Source organism: Pristis pectinata, chromosome 4 (genome assembly GCF_009764475.1).
Source record: "Pristis pectinata isolate sPriPec2 chromosome 4, sPriPec2.1.pri, whole genome shotgun sequence".
Lineage (NCBI taxonomy): Eukaryota > Metazoa > Chordata > Chondrichthyes > Rhinopristiformes > Pristidae > Pristis > Pristis pectinata.
In genome coordinates this window covers 113,622,043-113,643,573 of record NC_067408.1, presented here as the reverse complement: position 1 = coordinate 113,643,573, position 21,531 = coordinate 113,622,043, and the positions used below count along the sequence as shown (strand labels likewise).

Genomic DNA, 21,531 nt, shown 5'->3' with positions numbered 1-21,531 from the left:
CGACGGTGAGGCCACACTTGGAGTATTGTGACAGTTTTGCTTACCCTGGTAGGGAAAGGTGTCAACCACTTTCTCCAGCAGTTCATTCCACAACACACCACCATTATTTCAAAGTAAGGCACCACCTATTTAAGACAGAGGTGAGACAGAAACATTTCTCTGAGTGGGCTGTGGGGTTTTGGAACACTTTCCCTCAAAAGGTGGCAGAAGCAGATTCTTTGAATATTTTTAAGGCAGAGGGAGAGAGATTGTTGATAAGCAAAGGGGTGGAAGGCTACTCAGGGAAGATGGGAAAGTGGAGTTGATGATGGACTGCTCTGAGTTCATTTGTGTGTTTGCTCTTTTCATCCACTTTGACACTGGGAGCAAAGTCACCCCTAAAAGTCTTTGTTCCTTGCCCTTGCTCAACACGTTTGATAAACTTCCATGTGGTTATCGGAAGCTTTGTTCCAATTTTATCATTTGGCTGATTTTGTGTGACTGATAACCACATGCCTGATCCCATAAAAAAGCCCATTTTGTTCGCCATTCAGGGTACAAAGCTCGACCGACAGGATGAAGGTTCTTGCAGTCCTCAGCATCTTGCTCCTGGCCACCAGGATCGAAGCCATCTCGCGATGTGAGCTCGTCAACGCGGTAGCCAACTCCCAGCTGACGCAGTACGCCAGTGTGGCAGACTGTGAGTAACAATTCTTCTGTTCTAATCAACCTGAGGAAAACATCTGCAGTTACCTCTTGCAGTCATACAGTATGGAAAAAGGTCCTTCGGCCCAACTCGTCCATGCTGACCAAGAGATTATTGGCCAAATAGGTTATTGATCAACTAAGAGTTTAGAAGGTTGACAAATGTGACTCACTTGGATGGGGCATCTTGGTCAGCATGGATCATTTGGGCCGATTGGCCTGTTTCCATGCTGTAGAACTCCATGATTCTATTGATGACTCTGAGAGTTAGTTCCAGTTACCTGTGTTAGGCCCATATGCTTCTAAACCTTTCCTATCCATGTACCTGTCTAACTGCCTATTAACAGTTGTAATTACACCAGCTGCCATCTCTTCCTTTGGCAGCTTGCTTCATAAATTCACCACCTTCTTGTGTGAAAAAGGTCACCCTCCCGATCCCTTTTAGTACTTACCCGTCTCACCTTAAGCCTATGCCCTCTAGTTTTAGACTGCCCTACCTTCGTGGCTCATTACCTCTTTGACATTATTGACTGTCTGGGGTAAACTGATATTATGCTTGGGGAATTCACTGGAGGTGAGGCCACCTTCCAATTCCTGGACAGTCGTGAGTCCTCGTGATGTGTTCCCAGTGAGAGTTCAGAATGCATGCTCTTTGCTTCAAGAAAGAGTTGAACCAGTTTCACATGGAGGGGAGGGTGTGTTACAGAGAAGATTCGCTTGTTTATAGATAACAGCTATGGATCTCCAAAACTGGTTTCAATTGTATGAAAAGTTCAGAGGAATTTTTCAGACTATTTTGAAGATCAGGCTGCTTCATATATGTCACTAATGCATGTGTGCACATGTGTGCCAGTGATTCCAGCATCTGCAGTCTCCTGTGTCTCCATGTTTATATGTTTTGTTTTGACAGTGGTGGAAAATCAGAATCTGTGCTAGGAAGGCACAGTGTGAAGAAGTTGTCCCTCAGGCCCCTATTAAATCTCTCCCCTCGAATCCTAAACCTATGTCGTCTAGTTCTTGATTCCCGAACCGTGAGAAAAAGACCGTGAGCATTCACCCTATCTATGCCCCTATGATTTTATACACCTCCATAATATCACCCCTCATTCTCCTACACTCCATTGAATAAAGTCCCAGTCTGCTGAACCTCTCACCATAACTCAGTCCCTTGAGTTTCGGCAACTTCCTCGTAAATCTCCTCTGCACTCTTTCCAGCTTGATGGCATCTTTTCTATAGCAGGGTGCCCAAAATTGAGCACAATACTCCAAGTGCAGTCCCACCAACATCTTATACAATTGCAACATAACATCCCAACTTCTGTGCCCTCACTGATGAAGGCTAGCATGCCAAATGCCTTCTTCCCCTCCCTGTCTTCCTGTGTTGTGAGAGTGTCTGCCTCCACCACCCACTCACATAGTACGTTCCAGATTGTAACCACCCTCTGGGTGAGGAAATTCCTCCTCCGATCCTCTCTAAACCTCTTGCCCCTTACCATCTGTCCTACAATGGTTATACTCAAGATTTTTATTTTAGGAATCTTTGCACAGAACCCCAGCATAAGAACATAAGAAATAGGAGCAGGAGTCGGCCATCTGGCCCGTCGAGCCTGCTCCGCATTTCAATAAGATCATGGCTGATCTGGCCGTGGACTCAGCTCCACCTTCCTGCCTTTTCCCCATAACCCTTAATTCTCCTACGATGCAAAAATCTAGCTAATTGTGTCTTAAATATATTTAATGAGGTAGTCTTCACTGCTTCCCCAGGCAGAGAATTCTACAGATTCACTGCTCTCTGGGAAAAGCAGTTTCTCCTCATCTCCGTTCTAAATCTATTCCCCCAAATCTTGAAGCTGTGTCCCCTCGTCCTAGTCTCACCTACCAGTGGAAACAACTTCCTCTAACTTATCTGTCCTGTTCATAATTTTATGCTTCTGTAAGATCCCCTCTCATTCTTCTGAATTCCAGCGAGCACCGTGAAGAATCTCTTTGAAAGTCTTCCACTGTTCCTCAACCGTCCCACCACATAGCCTGTGTTCCCAGTCTACGCAAGCCAACTCCTCCCTCATCCCATTGTAGCCTCCCTTGTTTAAGCGTAATACACTGCTTTTAGATGGAACTATTTCACCCTCCACTTGTATGAGAAATTCAATCATACTGTGATCAGTAAGGATCCTTAACGACAAGATTGTTAATTTTACCTGTCTCATTGCAGATCTGTCAGAAGGACTTGAGAAACAAAATGACATCCCAGCTTGTACATTGTTCCTCTTCCAACATTCAGTTGGAAAGACTAGTTGAGCGAGTGAGGATATGCTGCCAGTTGTCTCTGTCACTTCCTCCATTACTTTGACTTTATGATGTTTCCCTGTTTGCTGCCTCAGGATTGTGAGGCACAGAGTGTATAACCTCTGTTGTTACATGTCAAATTCTTCATTTTGATTCCAGGGGTGTGCCTGGCCTACTATGAAAGCAGTTACAACACATATGCAATTGATTATGACAGAAACAGCAATGGACAGGTCTGGTCAGCGGACTTTGGGATATTTCAGATCAACAGTTATTGGTGGTGCTACGATGGAAATCTTCCAAACGCTGCAAATGGCTGTAACATTAACTGTGATGGTACGTTAACCGTTACAATATTAATCTCATACTTTTCATGTTCTCCCATCTCCCACCCATGCTTCGGCTTATTTTGAAACAATTTTTACCCATCCAGCTGTGGGCTGCACTGAGCGATGTTCACTTTGGGCATTTGTGCCTCTACACACCTCTTATGTTGGAAGGTACCAGGTCAGAATCAGAACCAGGTTTATTATCACTGACATATGTCGTGAAATTTGTTGTTTTGTGCAAGATGTAGAAATTACTATAAGTTACAACAATAAATAAATAGTGCAAAAGAAGAATAAACAGGTGGTGTTCATGGGTTCATGGACCATTCAGGAATCTGATGACAGAGGGGAAGAAACTGTTCCTGAAACATTGAGTGTGTGTCTTCAGGCTCCTGTACCTCCTCCCTGATGGTAGTAACGAGAAGAGGACATGTCCCAGATGGTGAGGTTGCTTAATGATGGATGCCACCTTCTAGAGGCACAGCCCCTTGAAGATGTCCTCAATGGTGGGGAGGGTTGTGCCCGTGATGGAGCTGGCTGAGTCTCTACAGCCTCTTGTGATCCTGTGCATTGGAGGTTACATGCCAGGTTGTGATGCACCCAATCAGCATGCTCTCCACCGTACCTCTATAGAAATTTGTAAGAGTCTTTGGTTGCATACCAAATCTCCTCAAGCTCCTAAAGTAGAGCTGCTGGACTACCTCCTTCATGATTACATCAATGTGTTGGGCCCAGGATAGATCCCTTGAGATGTTGATGCCCAGGAAATTGAAGCTGCTCACCCTTTCCACTGCTGACCCCTCAATGAGGAGTGGTGTCTGTTCCCCTGACTTTCTCTTCCTGAAGTCCACAATCAGTTCCTTGGTCTTGCTGATGTTGAGTGCAAGGTTGTTGTTGTGACACCACTCAACCAGTTGATCTATCTCACTCCTGTACACCTTCTCATCACCATCTGAGATTCTACCAATAACAGTGGTGTCATCGGTGAATTTATAGATGGCATTTGAGTTGTACTTAGCTACGCAGTAATGTGTAGAGAGAGTAGAGCAGTGGTCTAAGCACACGTTCCTGAGGTGCGCCTGTGTTGATTGTCAGCGAGGAGGAGATGTTACTACAGTTCCGCACTGACTATAGTCTACCTGATAAAGAAGTCGAGGATCCTGTTGCAGAGGGAGGTACAGAGGCCCAGGTTTTGAAGCTTGGTTATTAGTACTGAGGGAATGATGGTGTTGAACACTAAGATGTAATTGATAAACAGTAGCCAGACGTATGTTTTGCTGTTGTCTAGGTGCTCCAAAGCAGAGTTGAGAGCCAGTGAGATTGCATCTGCTGTAGACCTGTTGTGGCGGTAGGCAAATTTCAGCAGGTCTAGGTCCCTGCTCAGGCAGGAGTTAATTCTAGCCATAACCAACCTCTGGAAGCATTTCAACATGGTAGACGTGAGTGATACTGGGCGATAGATGTTGAGGCAGCTCACCCTGATCTTCTTGGGCACTGGAATTCTTGCTGCCCTTTTGAATCAGTGGAAACCTCTGACAGCAACAGAGAGAGGTTGAAAGTGTCCTTGAATCCTCCAGCTATTTGGTTGGCACAGGTTTTCAGTACTCGGCCAGGTAGACCATTGTGGCCTGATGCCTTGCGAGAGTCCACGCTCTTGAAGGACGTTCTGATGTCTCCTCTGAGACAGCGATCACAGGGTTGTTGGATACTGTGGTGATTCCCATGGGTGTAGTGTTATTCTCCCTTTCAAAGCGTGCATAAAAAACATTGAGCTCACTGGGAAGTGAAGCATCACTGCCATTTCTGATGTTCATTCTTGCTTACAAAGCTTGGTTTCATTGCAGAAGCTGAAGTGAGAATCTACCTTGCCTTGTGAAAATGATGACGCATGGAATTGTTTTAGATGATGAGATTCTGCTGAAGAGTGTCCAACCTGAAACATTAACTCTGTTTCTCTTCCCACAGTTGCGGTCTGACCTGCTGAGTATTTCTGGCATTTTCTGTTTTTGTTTAGATCTTCACAATGGCAAGGGCAGATTCGTTTAACCATGTCAGGGTTTGTGACAGCAGCCAGATAGCACTAACCACCCAACACCACTTAGAAATCCAGAAATCAACAAAAGTGGATAAGAAAACTCCTGCCTGTGGAGAGGGTGGGGTGGGTTTGATGTTATTTCTGGGAATGTTTGCAGACAGACTGCAGGTGGATGGTGAGAGAATCAGTGTGGTATTGATGGGTGTGTAAGATAAAATGGGTTACAGGGAAGTAAGTGTTGGAGTGAGACTGATGGGATTACTCAGAGATCCTGTTTGGGCTCAATGGGTTTAAGAGATTCCCACCAATGTTGTAATAGAATAAAGCCCTGATAATCCAAAATGCCCGGGACTTTGTTAGTGCCAGGCTAGCAGATTTTCTGCACTATTGGATCTTATTTCTATTGACACCCTGAAAAATTTTTAATTCACTGAGATGTTAAGTTTAAGATTATAATAAAAATTGATAAATTGGTAAATGAGTTTATTATTGTCACATGTGCCGAGGTACAGTGAAAAACTTTGTTTTGCATGCCATCCATACAGATCATTTCATCACCTCGGTGCATTAAGGTAGTAAAACAGAATGCAGAATAAAGTGTTGCAGTTACAGAGAAAGTGTAGTGCAGGCAGACAATAAGGTGCAAGGCCACGATGAGGTAGATTGTGAGGTTAAGAGTTCATTTTATCATACTAGGGGACGGTCCAATAGTCTTATAACAGTGGAAGAGAAGGTTTTCAGGGAATGTGTAAACTGGGGACCCCGTGAATAGAAAGGGATCGAGGGAACTGGGGTTCGATGTGTTGAAAGGAAACATGGTAAACATCACCTGGTAAGCCAGATCCCAAACCATCAGGATGTTTTGAACAGTAAAACAAAAGAGATTACTATAATACGGTAAACCTTTCTAACTCTGGAGTAAAGCACATCTGAGTTTTGAATTTTGATCCTTATGTTCCTTTTATTATTTTAGCGTTGTACAATCTGCAAAATTCCATTAATTGTGCAGCCGTAGTGGCACAACAACAAGGAATGCAGGCCTGGTATGTTGAAGCTCCCATCTTCTTCTTTTACTGCATGCATCATGTAAATACTTCATTCGTAACTGCATAATGAAACACAGCCAGAGTGCTTTACAGAGATTGTTGTAGGAAGTGGTGTGGTATTGAAAGGCTGAAAATGAGGTGAGCATTCAGTAGTGCTAGGAGGGGAATCATTGGTATTGGTATTGGTTTATTATTGTCACTTGTACCGAGGTACAGTGAAAAACTTGTCTTGCATGCTGATCGTACAGGTCAATTCTTTACACAGTGCAGTTACATTGGGTTAGTACAGAGTGCATTGAGGTAGTACAGGTAAAAACAATAACAGTACAGAGTAAAGTGTCACAGCTACAGAGAAAGTGCAGTGCAATAAGGTGCAAGGTCACAACAATGTAGATCGTGAGGTCATAGTCCATCTCATTGTATAAGGGAACTGTTCAATAGTCTTATCACAGCGCAGTAGAAGCTGTCCTTAAGTCTGGTGGTACGTGCCCTCAGGCTCCTGTAACTTCTACCTGATGGAAGAAGAGAGAAGAGAGAATGACCCGGGTGGGTGGGGTCATGAAGAATAGGATGTGTATTGCAGAAGCTGGTGATGTCCTACAGTGAAGCAAAGTACTACAACGAAAGAGAATGCTGTACAGGATAATCACAGAGCTCCATTATATGAAGTATCATATAGCTGGTTATTACACATCACAGAGAGAGAAAAGTTGTGGAATATAGTGTTATGGTTACAGTAACTGAGAAAGTGCAGTGCAGGTAGACAATAAGGTGCAAGGCCATAATGAGTTAAATTATGGGGTCAAGATTTCATCTTCAACTTACAAGAGGTCCATTCAGGAATCTCTTCACAGTGGGATAGAAGCTGTCCTTGAGCCTGGTGGTACACGTTTGCAGGCTTTTGTATCTTCTGCCCGATGGGAGGGAGGGGGGAAGAGGAGAGAATATCTGAGGTGGGAGGGTCTTTGATTATGCTGGCTGCTTTTCCAAGGTAGTGAGAAGTGTAGAAAGAGTACATAGAGGCGAGGTGGGTTTTCATGGTGGACTGAGGTTTGTCCAAAGCTCTCTGCAATTTCTTGCAGTGTCAGGACAGAGCATGACGAAGGTGACGTTGGTACCTCACATCAATAAATTGTAAATAAGTTGGTTTCTTGAACTCTTATGATTCTCTCCGACTAAACATTTCTTTCGAATGATGAACAATCTGCTGGAAGAATTCAGTGGGTGAGGCAGCATCTGTGGGGTGCTCGACCCGCTGAGTTCCTCCAGCTGATTGTATGTTGCTCCAGATTCCAGCATCTGCGGTCTCTGGTGTGTCTGTTTGTTTCTAACACTCCTGTTTTACAGGTACGGCTGGCTAAACAATTGCAGGGGACGACCGATTCAACAGTTCGCTGACGGTTGCTGATTAAAGTGGAAGAGATTCTGACATCTCAACAACCGTTGGTAGATGGCTTTGTATGACTGAGAATCAGTTCTCAGTCACAACTTAATAAAGTGAATGCAAGCAAATATCAAAACTCAAGCATGCCATTCTCTTTGAGTAACTGTGACAAGAACATAGAAGTGATATTTCACAAGGGTCAGTTCTGGGAATGGAGCTATTCAATAACTGGGTTCAGAAATCAGAAAGATAGTTACAATTGGTAACTGGTTTATTACTGTCACATGTACTGAAGTACAGTGAAAAACTTTGTTTTGCATGTCATCCATACAGATCATTGCAAAACATAAGTACATCAAGGTAGTACAAGAGAAAAGCAATAGTAGAATGCAGGAGATAGTGTTACAGTTACAGAGAATCGTGAGGTCAGAGTCCATCTCATTGTTTAAGGGAACCGTTCAATAGTCTTATCACAGCGTAGTAGAAGCTGTCCTTAAGTCTGGTGGTACGCGCCCTCAGGCTCCTGTATCTTCTACCCAATGGAAGAGGAGAGAAGAGAGTGGGTGGGTGACTGAATAAACCAATTTACCAAATTCTTTAATGCTTTGCTAATGACTACTGACAGAGACCACTATTATTATCTCGGAGTTTCCTACACACCAGATCCATATGTTTCTTTCTTTTTTTCTTGTTGCTGGTGAGCTTCTTGACGTTCCACCCTGATTAGTCAGACCGAGCCAATACGTCACAAATCCTTGCTGACTTTGATTGCCATTGACTGACTGACAGCTGTCGCAATGTTCACTTAGATAAGAAATGCAATCATTTCTGATACAGAGAAAGGTCATTCAGCCCAGCATGCTCAGGATGGGCAATAGTTAGCTAGGCATCTCGGTTGGCATGGACGAGTCGGGCTAAAGGGCCTTTTCCATGCTTTCACAGATTTACAGAGTCATGCAGCATGATAACAGGATCTTTGGCCCAACTCATCCATTCAGACCAAGATGTCTATCTAAACTAATCCCAATCGCCTTGGTTTGGCCTACATGCCCCCAAACCTTTCCTATCCATGTACGACTCTATGATTCTAGGACACCTGGCATTTGTTTTAAAAGTTGAAGCTCTCTCTAACTTTCTTTGCTAAATATAGATGGAAATTTTCTTTCTGTGTGGATGCATCTATTCTCTGTATCCTGAAATATCCCCTTGAATACCTGCCACTACCTCTCAATCCTTTAACCTAATGGGGCATAGACAGGGTGAATGCACACAATGTTTTTCCCAGGGATGGGGGATCAAGAACTAGAGGACATAGGTTTAAGGTGTAAAGGGAGAGAGTTATTAGGAACCTGAGGGGCAACTTTTTCACACAGAGGGTGAGGTGGGTATAAATGGAAGAAGTTGCCAGAGAACGTGGTTGAGGCAGGTGCAATAACAACATTTAAAAGATAGTTGGACTGGTACACAGATAGGAAAGGTTTAGAGGGGTGTGGGTAAATGGGACTAACTCAGTTAGGCAGCTTGGTCAGCATGGACGAGTTGGGCTGAAGGGCCTGTTTCCGTGCTGTATGACTCTATGACTAATTTTCCAGTTCACTTTAGTTAGATCTGCCATCATGCTTTCATAATTTCAGACCCATCCTTCTCTCCCTCGAGCTGAATGCAAGATTCAATCACATTATGATTGTTGCTACCTAGAGGCACTTTCATTTATTGGATGTTATTGGGTTCTGGGAGGAAACCAGAGGACCTGGAGAAAACCCACACGATCACAGTGAGAACATGCAAGCTCCACACAGACAGGATTGATGCCTGTGAGACAGCACCTCTACTCTCCCACCTGATTTAGCTCACACTGAGATTAAGCCACTTTTCTGCAAAGCCTATTATATTCCTTTCACAATGTTGACATGTTTCCATCATCTCAATGTCTCTTCCTTCTAATTCCCAACATTTCATCATTATTTAATTCCTCACATCAGAATGATAAATGACAATGAACAGGACATTTAATATTTACGTGTTTATTTCAATGAGTTTTGAGAAGAGGGCAAGTGCCTTTCATACAGAATCTCTAGTTTAGCAAAGCAAGGCCAGGCAGTGAAAGCCTTGGGTTCGACAATAAGTCCGAAACCAAGCAGTTCTGACCAACAAGATCTCCGCCAGCTTCAGAAGCAAAAATAGGTGAAGTAGCCGATCCATTTCCCCTTGCAGTTCTCCACCCAGGAACTCCTGTAAAGCAAGAGTACCCAACACATAAGGGTCATTACAAATTTTCACAAGAACTTAAGTAGCATCATTATTATGAAGTATTGAAGTCACCTCTCCCCAACACTACCCGCTGCACTCAAAATTCCCTCTCATCCTTTCATGAAGGTGCATATGAAGGCACCCCTCCCACATGGTACACGTACCCCAATTATTCAACCCTGGAGCCAATACTCATGAGTAATCCTGCTAATGTTACACACAAGATGCTGGAGGAACTCAACAGCTCAAAATGCTGGAGGGTCTCCAGCATCTGCAGTCTCTTGCACTTCCATCTTAGAAATGCCTTTAGTCTTCACTCAAATGATTGTTATTTGGCTTCCCAGACCATCCACTGAACTCTGTCCCTTGCAATCAAATGTAAAGTGGGTAGTTGCCAGAACTTTTTTAAATTAAAGGGACAGGTTGAATAGGTTAGGACTTTATTCCTTAGAGTGCAGGAGAATGAGGGGAGATCTTCTAGAGGTATACAATATTATGAGGGGTATAGATAGGGTGAATGTTGCCATTTTTTTCCGCTCAGATTGAGTGAGACTAGACCTAGAGGTCAGAGGTTTTGGGCGAAACGTGAAATATTTAAGGGGAATCTGAGGGGGAACTGCATCACTCAGAGGGTGGTGCGAGTGTGGAACAAGCTGTCAGCGGAAGTGGTGGATGTGGGTTCAGTTGTAACATTTAAGAGAAGTTTGGATAGGTGCATGGATGGGAGGGGTTTGGAAGGCTATGGTCCGGGTGCAGGTAGATGGAACTAGGCAGAAAACCAGGCCGGCATGGACTAGATGGGTCAAAGGGCCTGTTTCTGTGCTGCACTGCTCTATGACTCTATATTAATGGCAATACCCTTAACAGTGTTGACATGCAGGGGGAATCTGTGGTCCAAGTCCATAGCTCCCTGAGAGTGGCTACACAGGTTGACAGGGCGGTAAAGAATGTGTGTGGCATGCTTGCCTTTATTAGTTGAGGCACCGAGTTCAAGAGTCAGGAAGTTATGTTGCAACTTTATAAAACTCTGGTTAAGCTGCATCTGGAGTATTGAATTCAATTCTGGTCACCCCATTATAGGAAGGATGTGGAGGCTATAGAGAGGGTGCAGAAGAGGTTCACCAGGATCTGCCTGTATTAGAGGGTAAGAACTATAGGGAGAGAAGTTGGACAAACTTGAGTTGTTTTCTCTGGAGCAGCAGAGGCTGAGGGAGGACCTGATAGCAATTTATAAGATTGTGAGAGGCATAGATAGAGTAGCCAGCCAGTACCTTTTTCCTAGGGTCAAAATGTCTAACACTGGAGGGCATGCATTTAAGGTGAGAGGGGGGTAAGTTTAAAGGAGATGTGCGGGGCAAGTTTTTTTACACAGAGGGCGGTGGGTGCCTGGAAGGCGCTGCCAAGGGTGGTGGTGGAGGCAGATACGATAGAGGCGTTTGAGAAGTTCTTAGATAAGCATATGAATGTGCAAAGAATGGAAAGATATGGACTTGAGTAGACAGAAGGGATTAATTTAGTTCGGTGTTTAATTAGTTTGGCACATCGTGGGCTAAGGCCTGTTCCTATGCTGTAATACTCTATGTTCTATGTTTCAATTAGGGGCATCACTGTACTGCGGAGCATACAAGTGATACAACATTGTGTCCTGGTACGGAGGAATAATGTGCAGATTGGATACTGTGATTCCATATTACGGTTATTTCTTTAGAAGAATGACACTTGTTGGGTGAGGCCAACTGTGAACTTAATCCCCGGTTGATTCTAAGTGTAATATATTTACAGTCTCGAGTTATTTTAACCTGTCATTAAAAATGAGGATTCACCTACCAGGACACCTCATCCGACAATGTTTTTCCAATAACTTGTAATGCTCCTATTTGCTTTTGTGAAATCATTTCACAAAATTTGTTGGCACATTCTGGACTAAAGGTTTGTTCGCTTGGTACTTCATTATAGTGGTGTTAATGGAAATGGGAAACCTAACACATGTTTGAACCCAAAAGCAAAATATTGCAGATGCTGGAAATATGGGATTAAAAACAGAAAATGCAGGCCATGCAGTATCTGCGGAGAGAGTAACTGGGCTAAAAGGTCACGCCAATCAAAATGGGAGCACCTGAAATTAAGCAAAATAAAAACAGAATATACTGGAAATATTCAGCAGGTCAGGGTCTCATCAGTGGGAAGAGAAGCTAAGTTAACATCTCAGGTCATAACCTTACTGACTATTTCACTTATTAGTTTTAAGTTGCACATTCACTGTTTTTTAAATCTCTCTACTCTTATGCTGTCTCAGATTTCTCCTGCTGTTTACAAAGACATCTTTTATTATTCACGAAGCCTTTCCCTCCACTTTGTACTGGTGTCACCCCTACCCGATCCCTGCCCAATCACAGACCTTCTTCGACCACCTTGCACTAAAATGGACCTTTTTTTTGTTCTAATTGTGTTCTTTCTTGTAAAAAATTGTGTATAATTTATGTTTACCTTGTGAATGCTGTTTCTGCGATGCTACTGCAAGTAAGTTTTACATTGCACCTGTGCATGCATGTACTAGTACATATGACAATAAGCTTGACTTTGGCATTGACTCTTTCTTTTGGCTCTCTCCACCCCTCTCCACTTTCTCTACATCTTCCAACTTGTTTTATTTCACTTTTCCCAGTTCTGCTGACAGACTATTGACCTCAAACATTAACCCTGTTGAGTCTTTCCACCTTTTTCTATGTGGATTTTATATCTGGGATCCCTCTATTTAGTCACAGATTGACAGGATGGTGAAGAAGGCATTTGGCACACTGGCCTTCAGCAGCCAGGGCATTGACTATAGGAGTTGGGACATTATGTTGCAGGTGTAAAAGACATTGGTGAGGCCGCACCTGGAGTATTGTGTACAATTTCAGATACCTAATCACAGGAAAGAGGTCATCAAGCTGGAAGGAGCGCAAAGGACATTTACAAGAACGTTGCCAGGACTCTAGGGCCTGAGTGAAAGGGAGAGTTTGTGCAGGTGAGGACTTTATTCCTTGGAGCGTAGGAGATTGAGGGGTGACCTTATAGAGATGTATAAGATCATGAGGGGCAGAGAGACGATGAATGCACACAGTCTTTTTCCTGGGGAAAAGGAATCAAAAACTGGAGGGCATAGGTTTAAGGTGAGAAGGGAAAGATTTAAAAGGGACTTGTGGAGCAACTTCTTCAAGCAGAGGTGGTGAGTATATGGAATGAGTTAAGATAAGATATCTGTATTAGTCACATGTACATCGAAACACACAGTGAATGCATCTTTCGTGTAGAGTGTTCTGGGGGCAGCCGCAAATGTCGCCACGCTTCCGGCGCCAACATAGCGTGCCCACAACTTCCTAACCCGTCTGTCTTTGGAATGTGGCAGGAAACCGGAGCACCCGGAGGAAACACACGCAGACACGGGGAGAACGTACAAACTCCTTACAGACAGCGGCCGGAATTGAACCTGGGTCACTGGCGCTGTGATAGTGTCATGCTAACCGCTACACTACCGTACCAGAGGAAGTGGTTGAGGCAGGTACAATAATAACATTTAAAATACAGTTGGACAGGTTCACAGATAGGTAAGGTTTAGAGAGATATGGGCCAAATGTGGGCTTAGATGGGCAGCTTGGTTGACGCGGACGAGGTAGGTCAAAGGGCCTTTTCCTTGCTGCATTACTCTATGACTGTAAGGATTGATTCCAATCCAATTGATCTCACTGTCCTGCATGTTTTACATAGTCCCATTAGTCTTTTCCATAACCCTGCAACATATTGCACACTACAGAGGTATAATACATTTTCATTGCAGCAATATAGTATATTTTTCACGTTTCCTTTGCTCTGGTAATCTCTTTGACTTATCACTGACTACACCAGTCTCACGACAACCTTTGTTGGGATTTGAATCCTCGTGCTTGATGGGTGTGAGCTGGTTATGACGCAATATTTCATGATTCAACGGTTGATGTCTGTCCATTGTCACTGCTAAGTTAGTCTCCTGAACATAGAAAACAACAGTGATTTGTCATTCAGTTTCTAACACAATGATAAAACAGAGAGAGAGGGAACACACCAAGCCTCCATTCCTTTTTCACTCACGATCTTGTTTGCACACATGATAGTAGGTTCCAAGTCATTTCCCAGGAGATCTGCAGTGAGAAAAGAAATCCAATATGACATTTGACCAACCTTGGAAAGTTATAGGTTGGGAAGCACCAAGGGACAGGACAGCTGGTGCTTTCCATCCACTGCATGAGCTGCCAATCTAGATACCATCGTTAGCTTGCACACTAATGCTGGTAACTAGAGTGGTGATGAGGAAGGTGGGACTAGAACTTTGTTCATCTGGTAGAGGATCTGGGCACTGTTGGCAACACCAGCATTTACTGCCCTCGAGAAGGTGATGGTGAGCCACCTTCTTGAACTACTGCAGTCCTTCTGGTGACGGTGCCCCCATTGTGCTGGGTGGAAGGAGCTCCAGAACTTAGAACCAACCATGATGAGAGAATGGCGATATACAATTCAACATTAATATAACATAGGGATCGGCACACAACTTTAACACCTGTGTTATTTTGGAACCTCTCTATCTTCAAAGACCTACGCCTTAGTTGCACTTCCACAATATATGCACACTGACACACGCACACAGACACACGTGCACACACACGCAAGCAGACGTAGATGCATGCACACACACAGACACACACATATACACATAAACATGAACATGCACACACACACATGCACACTGACACATGCATTCAGACGCGCGCGCACATGCAAGCATACACATGCGCGTGCGCGTGCACACACACACACACACACACACACACACACACACACACACACACACACACACACACACACACACACACACACACACCTGTATACATATACAAAACGTCCACTAAGTTCTCTCCACTCCACTGAAGGGCCTGTTTCTGTACTGTATAACTCTCTAACTTCTAGTTACAGTTTGTCAAACAGATTCTCAGTGCTGGATGCTGATCCTTTTCCAGAATCTGTTGCTGCTACCTCAGCACTGATATCTGAGAGGATTTTCACAAAGGTCTGTTACATTCTGCTGCGAATATTACTGTCTCCCTTTAACCCTGGGGTAATTGGTACAACTGAACACAGGGAACACACTGAGAACATTGGACAAATAAAATCCCACCTAACTGCATGGTAGGAAACATGCATGGACCCAACTCTCCCTGGGGGATGGTCCCCTGCACACGGACCCTCTCTGGGGATGGCTCCTATGCACACTCACTGTCCCTGTAGGACAAATCTCACACACACTAACCCACACTCAGGTACAGTTCCACACACCGACTCTCCCTGGGGATGGATCTACACACACTTCGAGCTTCCCTGGGAATGGGTCACATGCACACCAACTCTCCCTGAGGGAAGTGTCCCACACACTTTGAACTCTCTCTAGTGCCCAGGTCTTATGCTAACGTCTTTCACGTGGGTACAGTTCCACACATTGACTCTCACTGGGTGACAGACCCACAGGCATTGACTTGCTGGGTTATGTAAATCTAATACAATCTAATAAAGTTAATAAAGCTAAAGAACCCAACTATATAATGCAGCAATACTTCGTGGGTTACAGACTTTGCCCTCAAAATCATTATGAAATAAAGCATATCTATTTTGGGGGAACCCACAGTATATCTGACAGGGTGACATAATGAGGAACACCAGAATTTCAAGTCAGGATTCAGGGGATTTGAAGGGGAAGGTGAAGGTGGGAAGATGGTGCCTGCTTGGTAGAAGTCATGGTTTTTGCAAGGTAGCTGGGTGAGGAACTGTGCAATTCTGGTCACCTACCTACGGGAAAGATATCAATAAGCTTGAAAGAATGCAGAGAAAATTTACATGGATGTTGCCGGGACTTGAGGACCTGAGTTACAGGGATAAGTTGAATAGGGTAGGACTTTATGCCCTGGAGCGCAGGAGAATGAGGAGAGATCTTATGGAAGTATACAAAATTATGAAGGGTACAGATAGGGTGAATGCATGCAGACTTTTTCCCCTCAGGTTGGGAGAGACGAGAACTAGAGGTCATAGGTTTAGGGTGAAAGGTGAAATATTTAAGGGGAATCAGAGGGGGAACTTCTTCACTCAGAGAGTGGTGGGAGTGTGGAACGAGCTGTGGCGGATGGGGGTTCAATTGTAACATTTAAGAGAAGTTTGGATCGGTACATAGACGAGAGAGGTATGGAGGGCTATGGTCCAGGTGCAGGTAGATGGGACTAGGCAGAAAACCAGGCCGGCATGGACTAGATGGGCCAAAGGGCCTGTTTCTGTGCTGTAGTGCTATATGACACTATAACCGCAGTGGTGGTGGGAATGAATGTTTAGTATGGTGGGCAGATTGCCAATTAACAGATTGTTTTGTCATGGATGGTGTCCAGCCGTTTGACTGTAGAGTTGCACTCATCCAGGCAGCTGGAGGTTGTTCCATTACACTGCTGGTCCTATGCCTTGCAGATGATGGAAAGGAATTGGGGTTCAGGTGAGATGAAAGCTGAATGACCCATTTGCAATCATTCCAATTCTTCTGTGTTATTTCAACCTGTAAATAAGAATGAGGTTAAGATTGTATTGATTCACCTACCTTTACACCTTATCCCACAGCCGTTTGCAGAATCAGGAGTCTCTTCATTATTACACCAATACTTGCTGCTGATCTGAAATATCCCATAATTGGATGCCCATTGTTTTCCATTCTTTGTCTCCTGACCCATTTCCGTCGTGTTGTAACCACTCGCGTAGTATGCCAAGCATATCCCTGCAATGAAAATCAACACTCTGGGATGGAACATACAACAACGGAACAAAGAAACCAATTTTAACAGCAATTCACACAAAATGTTGGAGGAACTCAGCAGGTCCGGCAGCATCGATGGAGGGAAATAAACAGTCAAGACCCTTCATCAGAACTGGAAGGAAGAGGGTAGGAGCCAGAATAAAAAGGTCGAGGGAGGCTGTCACAAACCAGCAACAAAAGAAACACACTGAGCATGATTCAGTGTTAAAAACTATTTTATTAATCACTACTTATGATAATACGTAAAATAAAAGTAAAAATGTTAGTATGTTAGAATTCAAAAATGTTAAACCTCGAACGTTAACCCCAAAACTAAACTCTTCGTGTGTGTGTGTGACAAAGTCCAAAACTCCCAGTTCCTGAATGGTTCTTAAAGTTCAGTTCCGCAAGCCATAAGGTGAAACATGAGCAAGGGCTTCTTCAACAACCACCGTTGTCTGAAGATAAGATGTAGACGTAGAAAAACATAGAGAGAGTAAATACGAAATCCAAATGTTCCACGATGGAACCCAAACGACACTTCAGTGTTTACTCGGTAGTGACTTCCTCACCCCGAAAAGCATCCGAACCGTGGTCGTCCACACACAAATACCTGTTTCCTTCTACAGGTCAGCAACAAAGTGAACTCCACCGGATTACTTCCAACTCCCATACATGGATTTCAGTGGCAAACACAGTTATTGTTTCTCATCCATCGATAGAGAAAACAAGCAGGCTGGTGTCTCTCTCCCTTCTCTCTCTCTCCTTCTTCTTCTGCCTTCTTCAACAACGTCATTACGTCCTTTATCTTCTATTGACGTAAGCACGCCCCACACACACACACACACACACACACACACACACTCTCTATCTTAAAGGGACTTTCACTGAGTCCGTAACACCTCCCACCTAAAAAAAATTTTCCCCAAGAAAAATTTAACCGCGCATACAGTTAGTAATGTTAATGATTATCATGCTACACAACTACAGACTATCAGATTAGTACAGATACATGTTTCCCATTTAACATCGAGAAAGACAATCAGCAATCACATTATCTTTGCCTTTAATGTGAGTTATCATGAGATCAAACTCTTGCAAAATTAAACTCCAGTTTAACAGCCTTCTGTTCTTGTTTTTGACTCGGCTCAGAAACACCAATGGGTTATGATCTGTATACACAGTCAATGGTTTCTGAGCGGTGCAAACATATACACTGAAATGTTGCAAGGCTAAAACAAGCGACAGTAATTCTTTCTCTATGGTGGAATAATTCTTTTGATGCTCATTAAATTTCTTTGAAAAGTAAGCTACAGGATGGTCAATATCATCAAGGTCACCCTTTTGCAACAACACAGCTCCTGCAGCTTCATCACTGGCATCTACTGCTAATGAAAATGGCTTTTCAAAGTCAGGTGTTTTGAGCACAGGATGGTAGCATAAAATGGCTTTCAGCTTCTCAAATGCTTCTTGACAAGAATCTGTCCAAACAAACTTTACTCCCTTCTTCAGAAGATTGTTAGGGGAAGAGCAATATCAGCAAAGTTTTTACAAAATTTTCGATAATATCCAACCATTCCCAAAAATCTTCTAACAGTCCTCGTACCTGTGGGAATAGGGAACTCAGATATTGCTTGAACTTTTGCCTGAACAGGAGCTTGCTTGCCTTGACCTACAACATAACCAAGATACGTCACAGTGGCATGGCCAAATTCACTTTTAGCCAAGTTAACTGTAAGGTTAGCCTTGGAAAGTCTTTCAAACAACCTTTCTAACGCAGAGATGTGATCCTCCCATTTATCATTCCCAGTCACTAAGTCGTCAATGTAGGCATCTGTATGTTTTAACCCATGAATCGCTGAATTAATCATTCTTTGAAATGTTGCCGGAGCATTTTTCATTCCAAATGGCAAAACATTGTATTCATACAATCCAGAAGGGGTTACAAAGGCTGAAATCTCCCGTCCTCTATCTGTTAATGGAACACACCAGTACCCTTTTAATAGGTCAATCTTTGTAAGAAATTTTGCCTTTCCCACTCTGTCTATGCAATCATCCACTCTAGGAATAGGGTAAGCATCTGACTTTGTTACAGCATTCACTTTCCTGTAATCTGTGCAAAATCTAACAGTTCCATCAGGTTTAGGTACAATAACACAGGGCGAACTCCAATTTGAAGTAGAATGTCTAATAATATCATTTTCCAACATGTATTTGATTTCCTGATCAACAAGTTTACTTTTTTCCATATTCATTCGATATGGGTGTTGTTTGATTGGTTTTGCATCCCCAACATCAACATCATGGGTAATTATCGATGTTCTGTTTGGAACATCTGGGAACAGATTTTTATATTTTAAAATTAATTCTCTCATCTGTTGTTTTTGTGAAACTTGTAAATGGTCCAATTTCATTTCAAGGTTCTCCATGATATTTTGGTTTTTTAGTTTTGATGGAACAATATTTGGTCTAAATTGGCCTTCCTCAACATCAACATCAGGCATTCTAGAAACAACCTTTACATCATCCACCAAGGCCACAACTGAATCCCTCTCATAATAAGGTTTTAGCATGTTTACATGACAGAGTTGTGTTTTCTTGCGTCTATCTGGTGTTTTGATTATATATGTTAGATCAGTCACTCGAGATTCAATAACATAGGGTCCAGAAAAACGAGATTGCAAGGGATTATTTTGGCTAGGGAAAAATACCAACACCTTTTGCCCCACTGCGAATGTCCTAGGCCGAGCACGTCTATCAAAATATGTCTTCATTCTTATCTGGCTTGTTTTCAGATTCTCTCTCGCTAGCTGGCAGACTCTCTCCAACCGAGTTTTAAATTTTTGGACATGGGGAGATCTCCACTTCCTCATTAACACTCCGTTTTTGACATAATATCCAATTGGTACTTTTTCAATCTCCTCACATGAAGGTGCTTTTTCTTTCAATTCTGTCAACTCAGGATCCTTTGTCTGTTCCACCATAAAATCCTTCCTCGACAAAGACAAATCTTTAAATTCAGGTTCACTATAAGGATGTTGATCCTCCAGTGAAGACAGAAAAGTCTCAGATAAGGCATCATAATTTTCTTCCTGTTTAGGACTGTCACAAGGAACCACATCAGACTGCACCGGACTGTCTGTCTTGGCTAATTCTCTAGCTCTAGCTCGAGTCACCGCACATGATGGGTAAACATCTGGATCATTCTCAGACTCATCAATCCTTGGTTTGGTTGTTAACCATACCACAGGATCAATTTCTCCATCTGCAAGGTCATTTCCCAATAACAAAGAAACTCCTTCCACTGGCAAACTAGGTCTTATCCCTATCTCGACTGGTCCTTCTACGAACTTTGACTTTAAAATCACCCTGTGAAAAGGGACAGACATGGTCTCACCTGTAACGCCTCGTATTAGATTTACTTCACCAGTGTCACTTTCTTCACCAAAGTTTAAAACACTGTCCAGCAAGAGAGATTGACTAGCCCCAGTATCTCTAAGAATTTTCACTGGCACCTGGGGTGACTCATCATTCAGTGAAACAAAACCCTCTGATACATACGAACGGAATTCTTTTCTCACCTCCTCCAACTTTTCCGCTTTTACCTCTTGCAAGGACTGATCTTTAACAGCATCTCCTAAACCTTTTTGATTTTTAATTGCCTGAAAGCAAGCATTGGGCCCAGCTTCCTTCTTTTTCTTCAAAAGGGCACAATTAGATATCACGTGGCCAGGTTTCCTACAGTAATAACAAGTACGCTCAACAGGTTTCTCCAGCCCTGGCTTCTTTTCATCCTTTCCTTTTTGATTACCTCCCAATTTAATCTCCGGTTTACCTGGATTGTCTTTGTAACTCTTTTGAAAGGTTTTAGGTTGTCCCCATTTGGATTTATGGGTTAAAGCATAATCATCTGCCAACCTAGCAGTTTCTTGTAAAGTTTCCACTGCCTTTTCATTTAAATATGTTGTTAATTCAGCTGGAACACATCTTTTAAAGTCTTCCACCAGTATCAATTCTGTCAATTTATCATAATCCCCATCTACCTTTTTAGCCAGGCACCATCGTTCAAAACATATTCTCTTTCCATTGGCAAATTCCATATAAGTCTGATCTGCAGATTTCCTCAAGTCTCTGAATTTTTGTCTATAAGCCTCAGGGACCAATTCATAGGCCTTCAAAATAGCTTGTTTTACCTTGGTATAATCAGCTGCATCCTCAGCAGACAAAGCAGAATAAGCTTTTTGAGCTTTACCTTTAATCACACTCTGTAGCATAAGAGCCCATCCTTTCCTTGTGTTACGGACTCAGTGAAAGTCCCTTTAAGATAGAGAGTGTGTGTATGTGTGTGTGGGGCGTGCTTACGTCAATAGAAGATAAAGGACGTAATGACGTTGTTGAAGAAGGCAGAAGAAGAAGAAAGAGAGAGAGAGAAGGGAGAGAGACACCAGCCTGCTTGTTTTCTCTATCGATGGATGAGAAACAATAACTGTGTTTGCCACTGAAATCCATGTATGGAAGTTGGAAGTAATCCGGTGGAGTTCACTTTGTTGCTGACCTGTAGAAGGAAACAGGTATTTGTGTGTGGACGACCACGGTTCGGATGCTTTTCGGGGTGAGGAAGTCACTACCGAGTAAACACTGAAGTGTCGTTTGGGTTCCATCGTGGAACATTTGGATTT

At 43.2% G+C, this 21,531-nt stretch overlaps 2 protein-coding genes across 4 annotated transcripts; one reads left to right on the top strand and one right to left on the bottom strand.

Annotated features, from left to right (window-relative positions):
* The first annotated feature begins 555 nt into the window (after positions 1–555).
* Positions 556–7,788, top strand: LOC127569695 (lysozyme C, tracheal isozyme-like). Its single transcript, XM_052014496.1, has 4 exons — positions 556–679; positions 3,130–3,318; positions 6,314–6,377; positions 7,728–7,788. The coding sequence occupies exons 1-4, from the start codon at positions 556–558 to the stop codon at positions 7,786–7,788; spliced, it is 438 nt and encodes a 145-aa protein (XP_051870456.1).
* Positions 7,789–9,792: 2,004 nt separating this feature from the next.
* On the bottom strand, positions 9,793–21,135 carry LOC127570055 (lysozyme C-like). Of its 3 annotated transcripts, none has more exons than XM_052015290.1 (4): positions 21,105–21,135; positions 16,661–16,834; positions 14,099–14,174; positions 9,793–9,996 (listed from the first exon to the last, which is right to left on the bottom strand). In XM_052015290.1, the coding sequence occupies exons 1-4, from the start codon at positions 21,124–21,126 to the stop codon at positions 9,933–9,935; spliced, it is 336 nt and encodes a 111-aa protein (XP_051871250.1). In that variant the 5' UTR covers positions 21,127–21,135; the 3' UTR covers positions 9,793–9,932. The 3 variants fall into 3 exon arrangements, with proteins under 3 accessions (XP_051871250.1, XP_051871252.1, XP_051871251.1); XM_052015292.1 differs by having other exon boundaries at positions 21,046–21,134; XM_052015291.1 differs by lacking the exon at positions 21,105–21,135 and adding an exon at positions 17,466–17,598.
* Between the last annotated feature and the right edge of the window lie 396 nt (positions 21,136–21,531).

Coding starts and splice junctions, on each gene's coding strand:
- LOC127569695 (XM_052014496.1), top strand. CDS start 556: ATGAAGGTTCTTGCAGTCCTCAGCATCTTGCTCCTGGCCACCAGGATC. Junction 3,319..6,313: donor CTGTGATGGTACGTTAACCG/TTACAATATTAA, acceptor TTTTAGCGTTGT/ACAATCTGCAAAATTCCATT. Junction 6,378..7,727: donor CAACAAGGAATGCAGGCCTG/GTATGTTGAAGC, acceptor CCTGTTTTACAG/GTACGGCTGGCTAAACAATT.
- LOC127570055 (XM_052015290.1), bottom strand. CDS start 21,126: ATGCTACAGAGTGTGATTAAAG. Junction 16,835..21,104: donor GCTACAGAGTGTGATTAAAG/GTAAAGCTCAAA, acceptor TTTTCATTGCAG/GGATATGCTTGGCATACTAC. Junction 14,175..16,660: donor CTGTGGGATAAGGTGTAAAG/GTAGGTGAATCA, acceptor TTCTCACTGCAG/ATCTCCTGGGAAATGACTTG.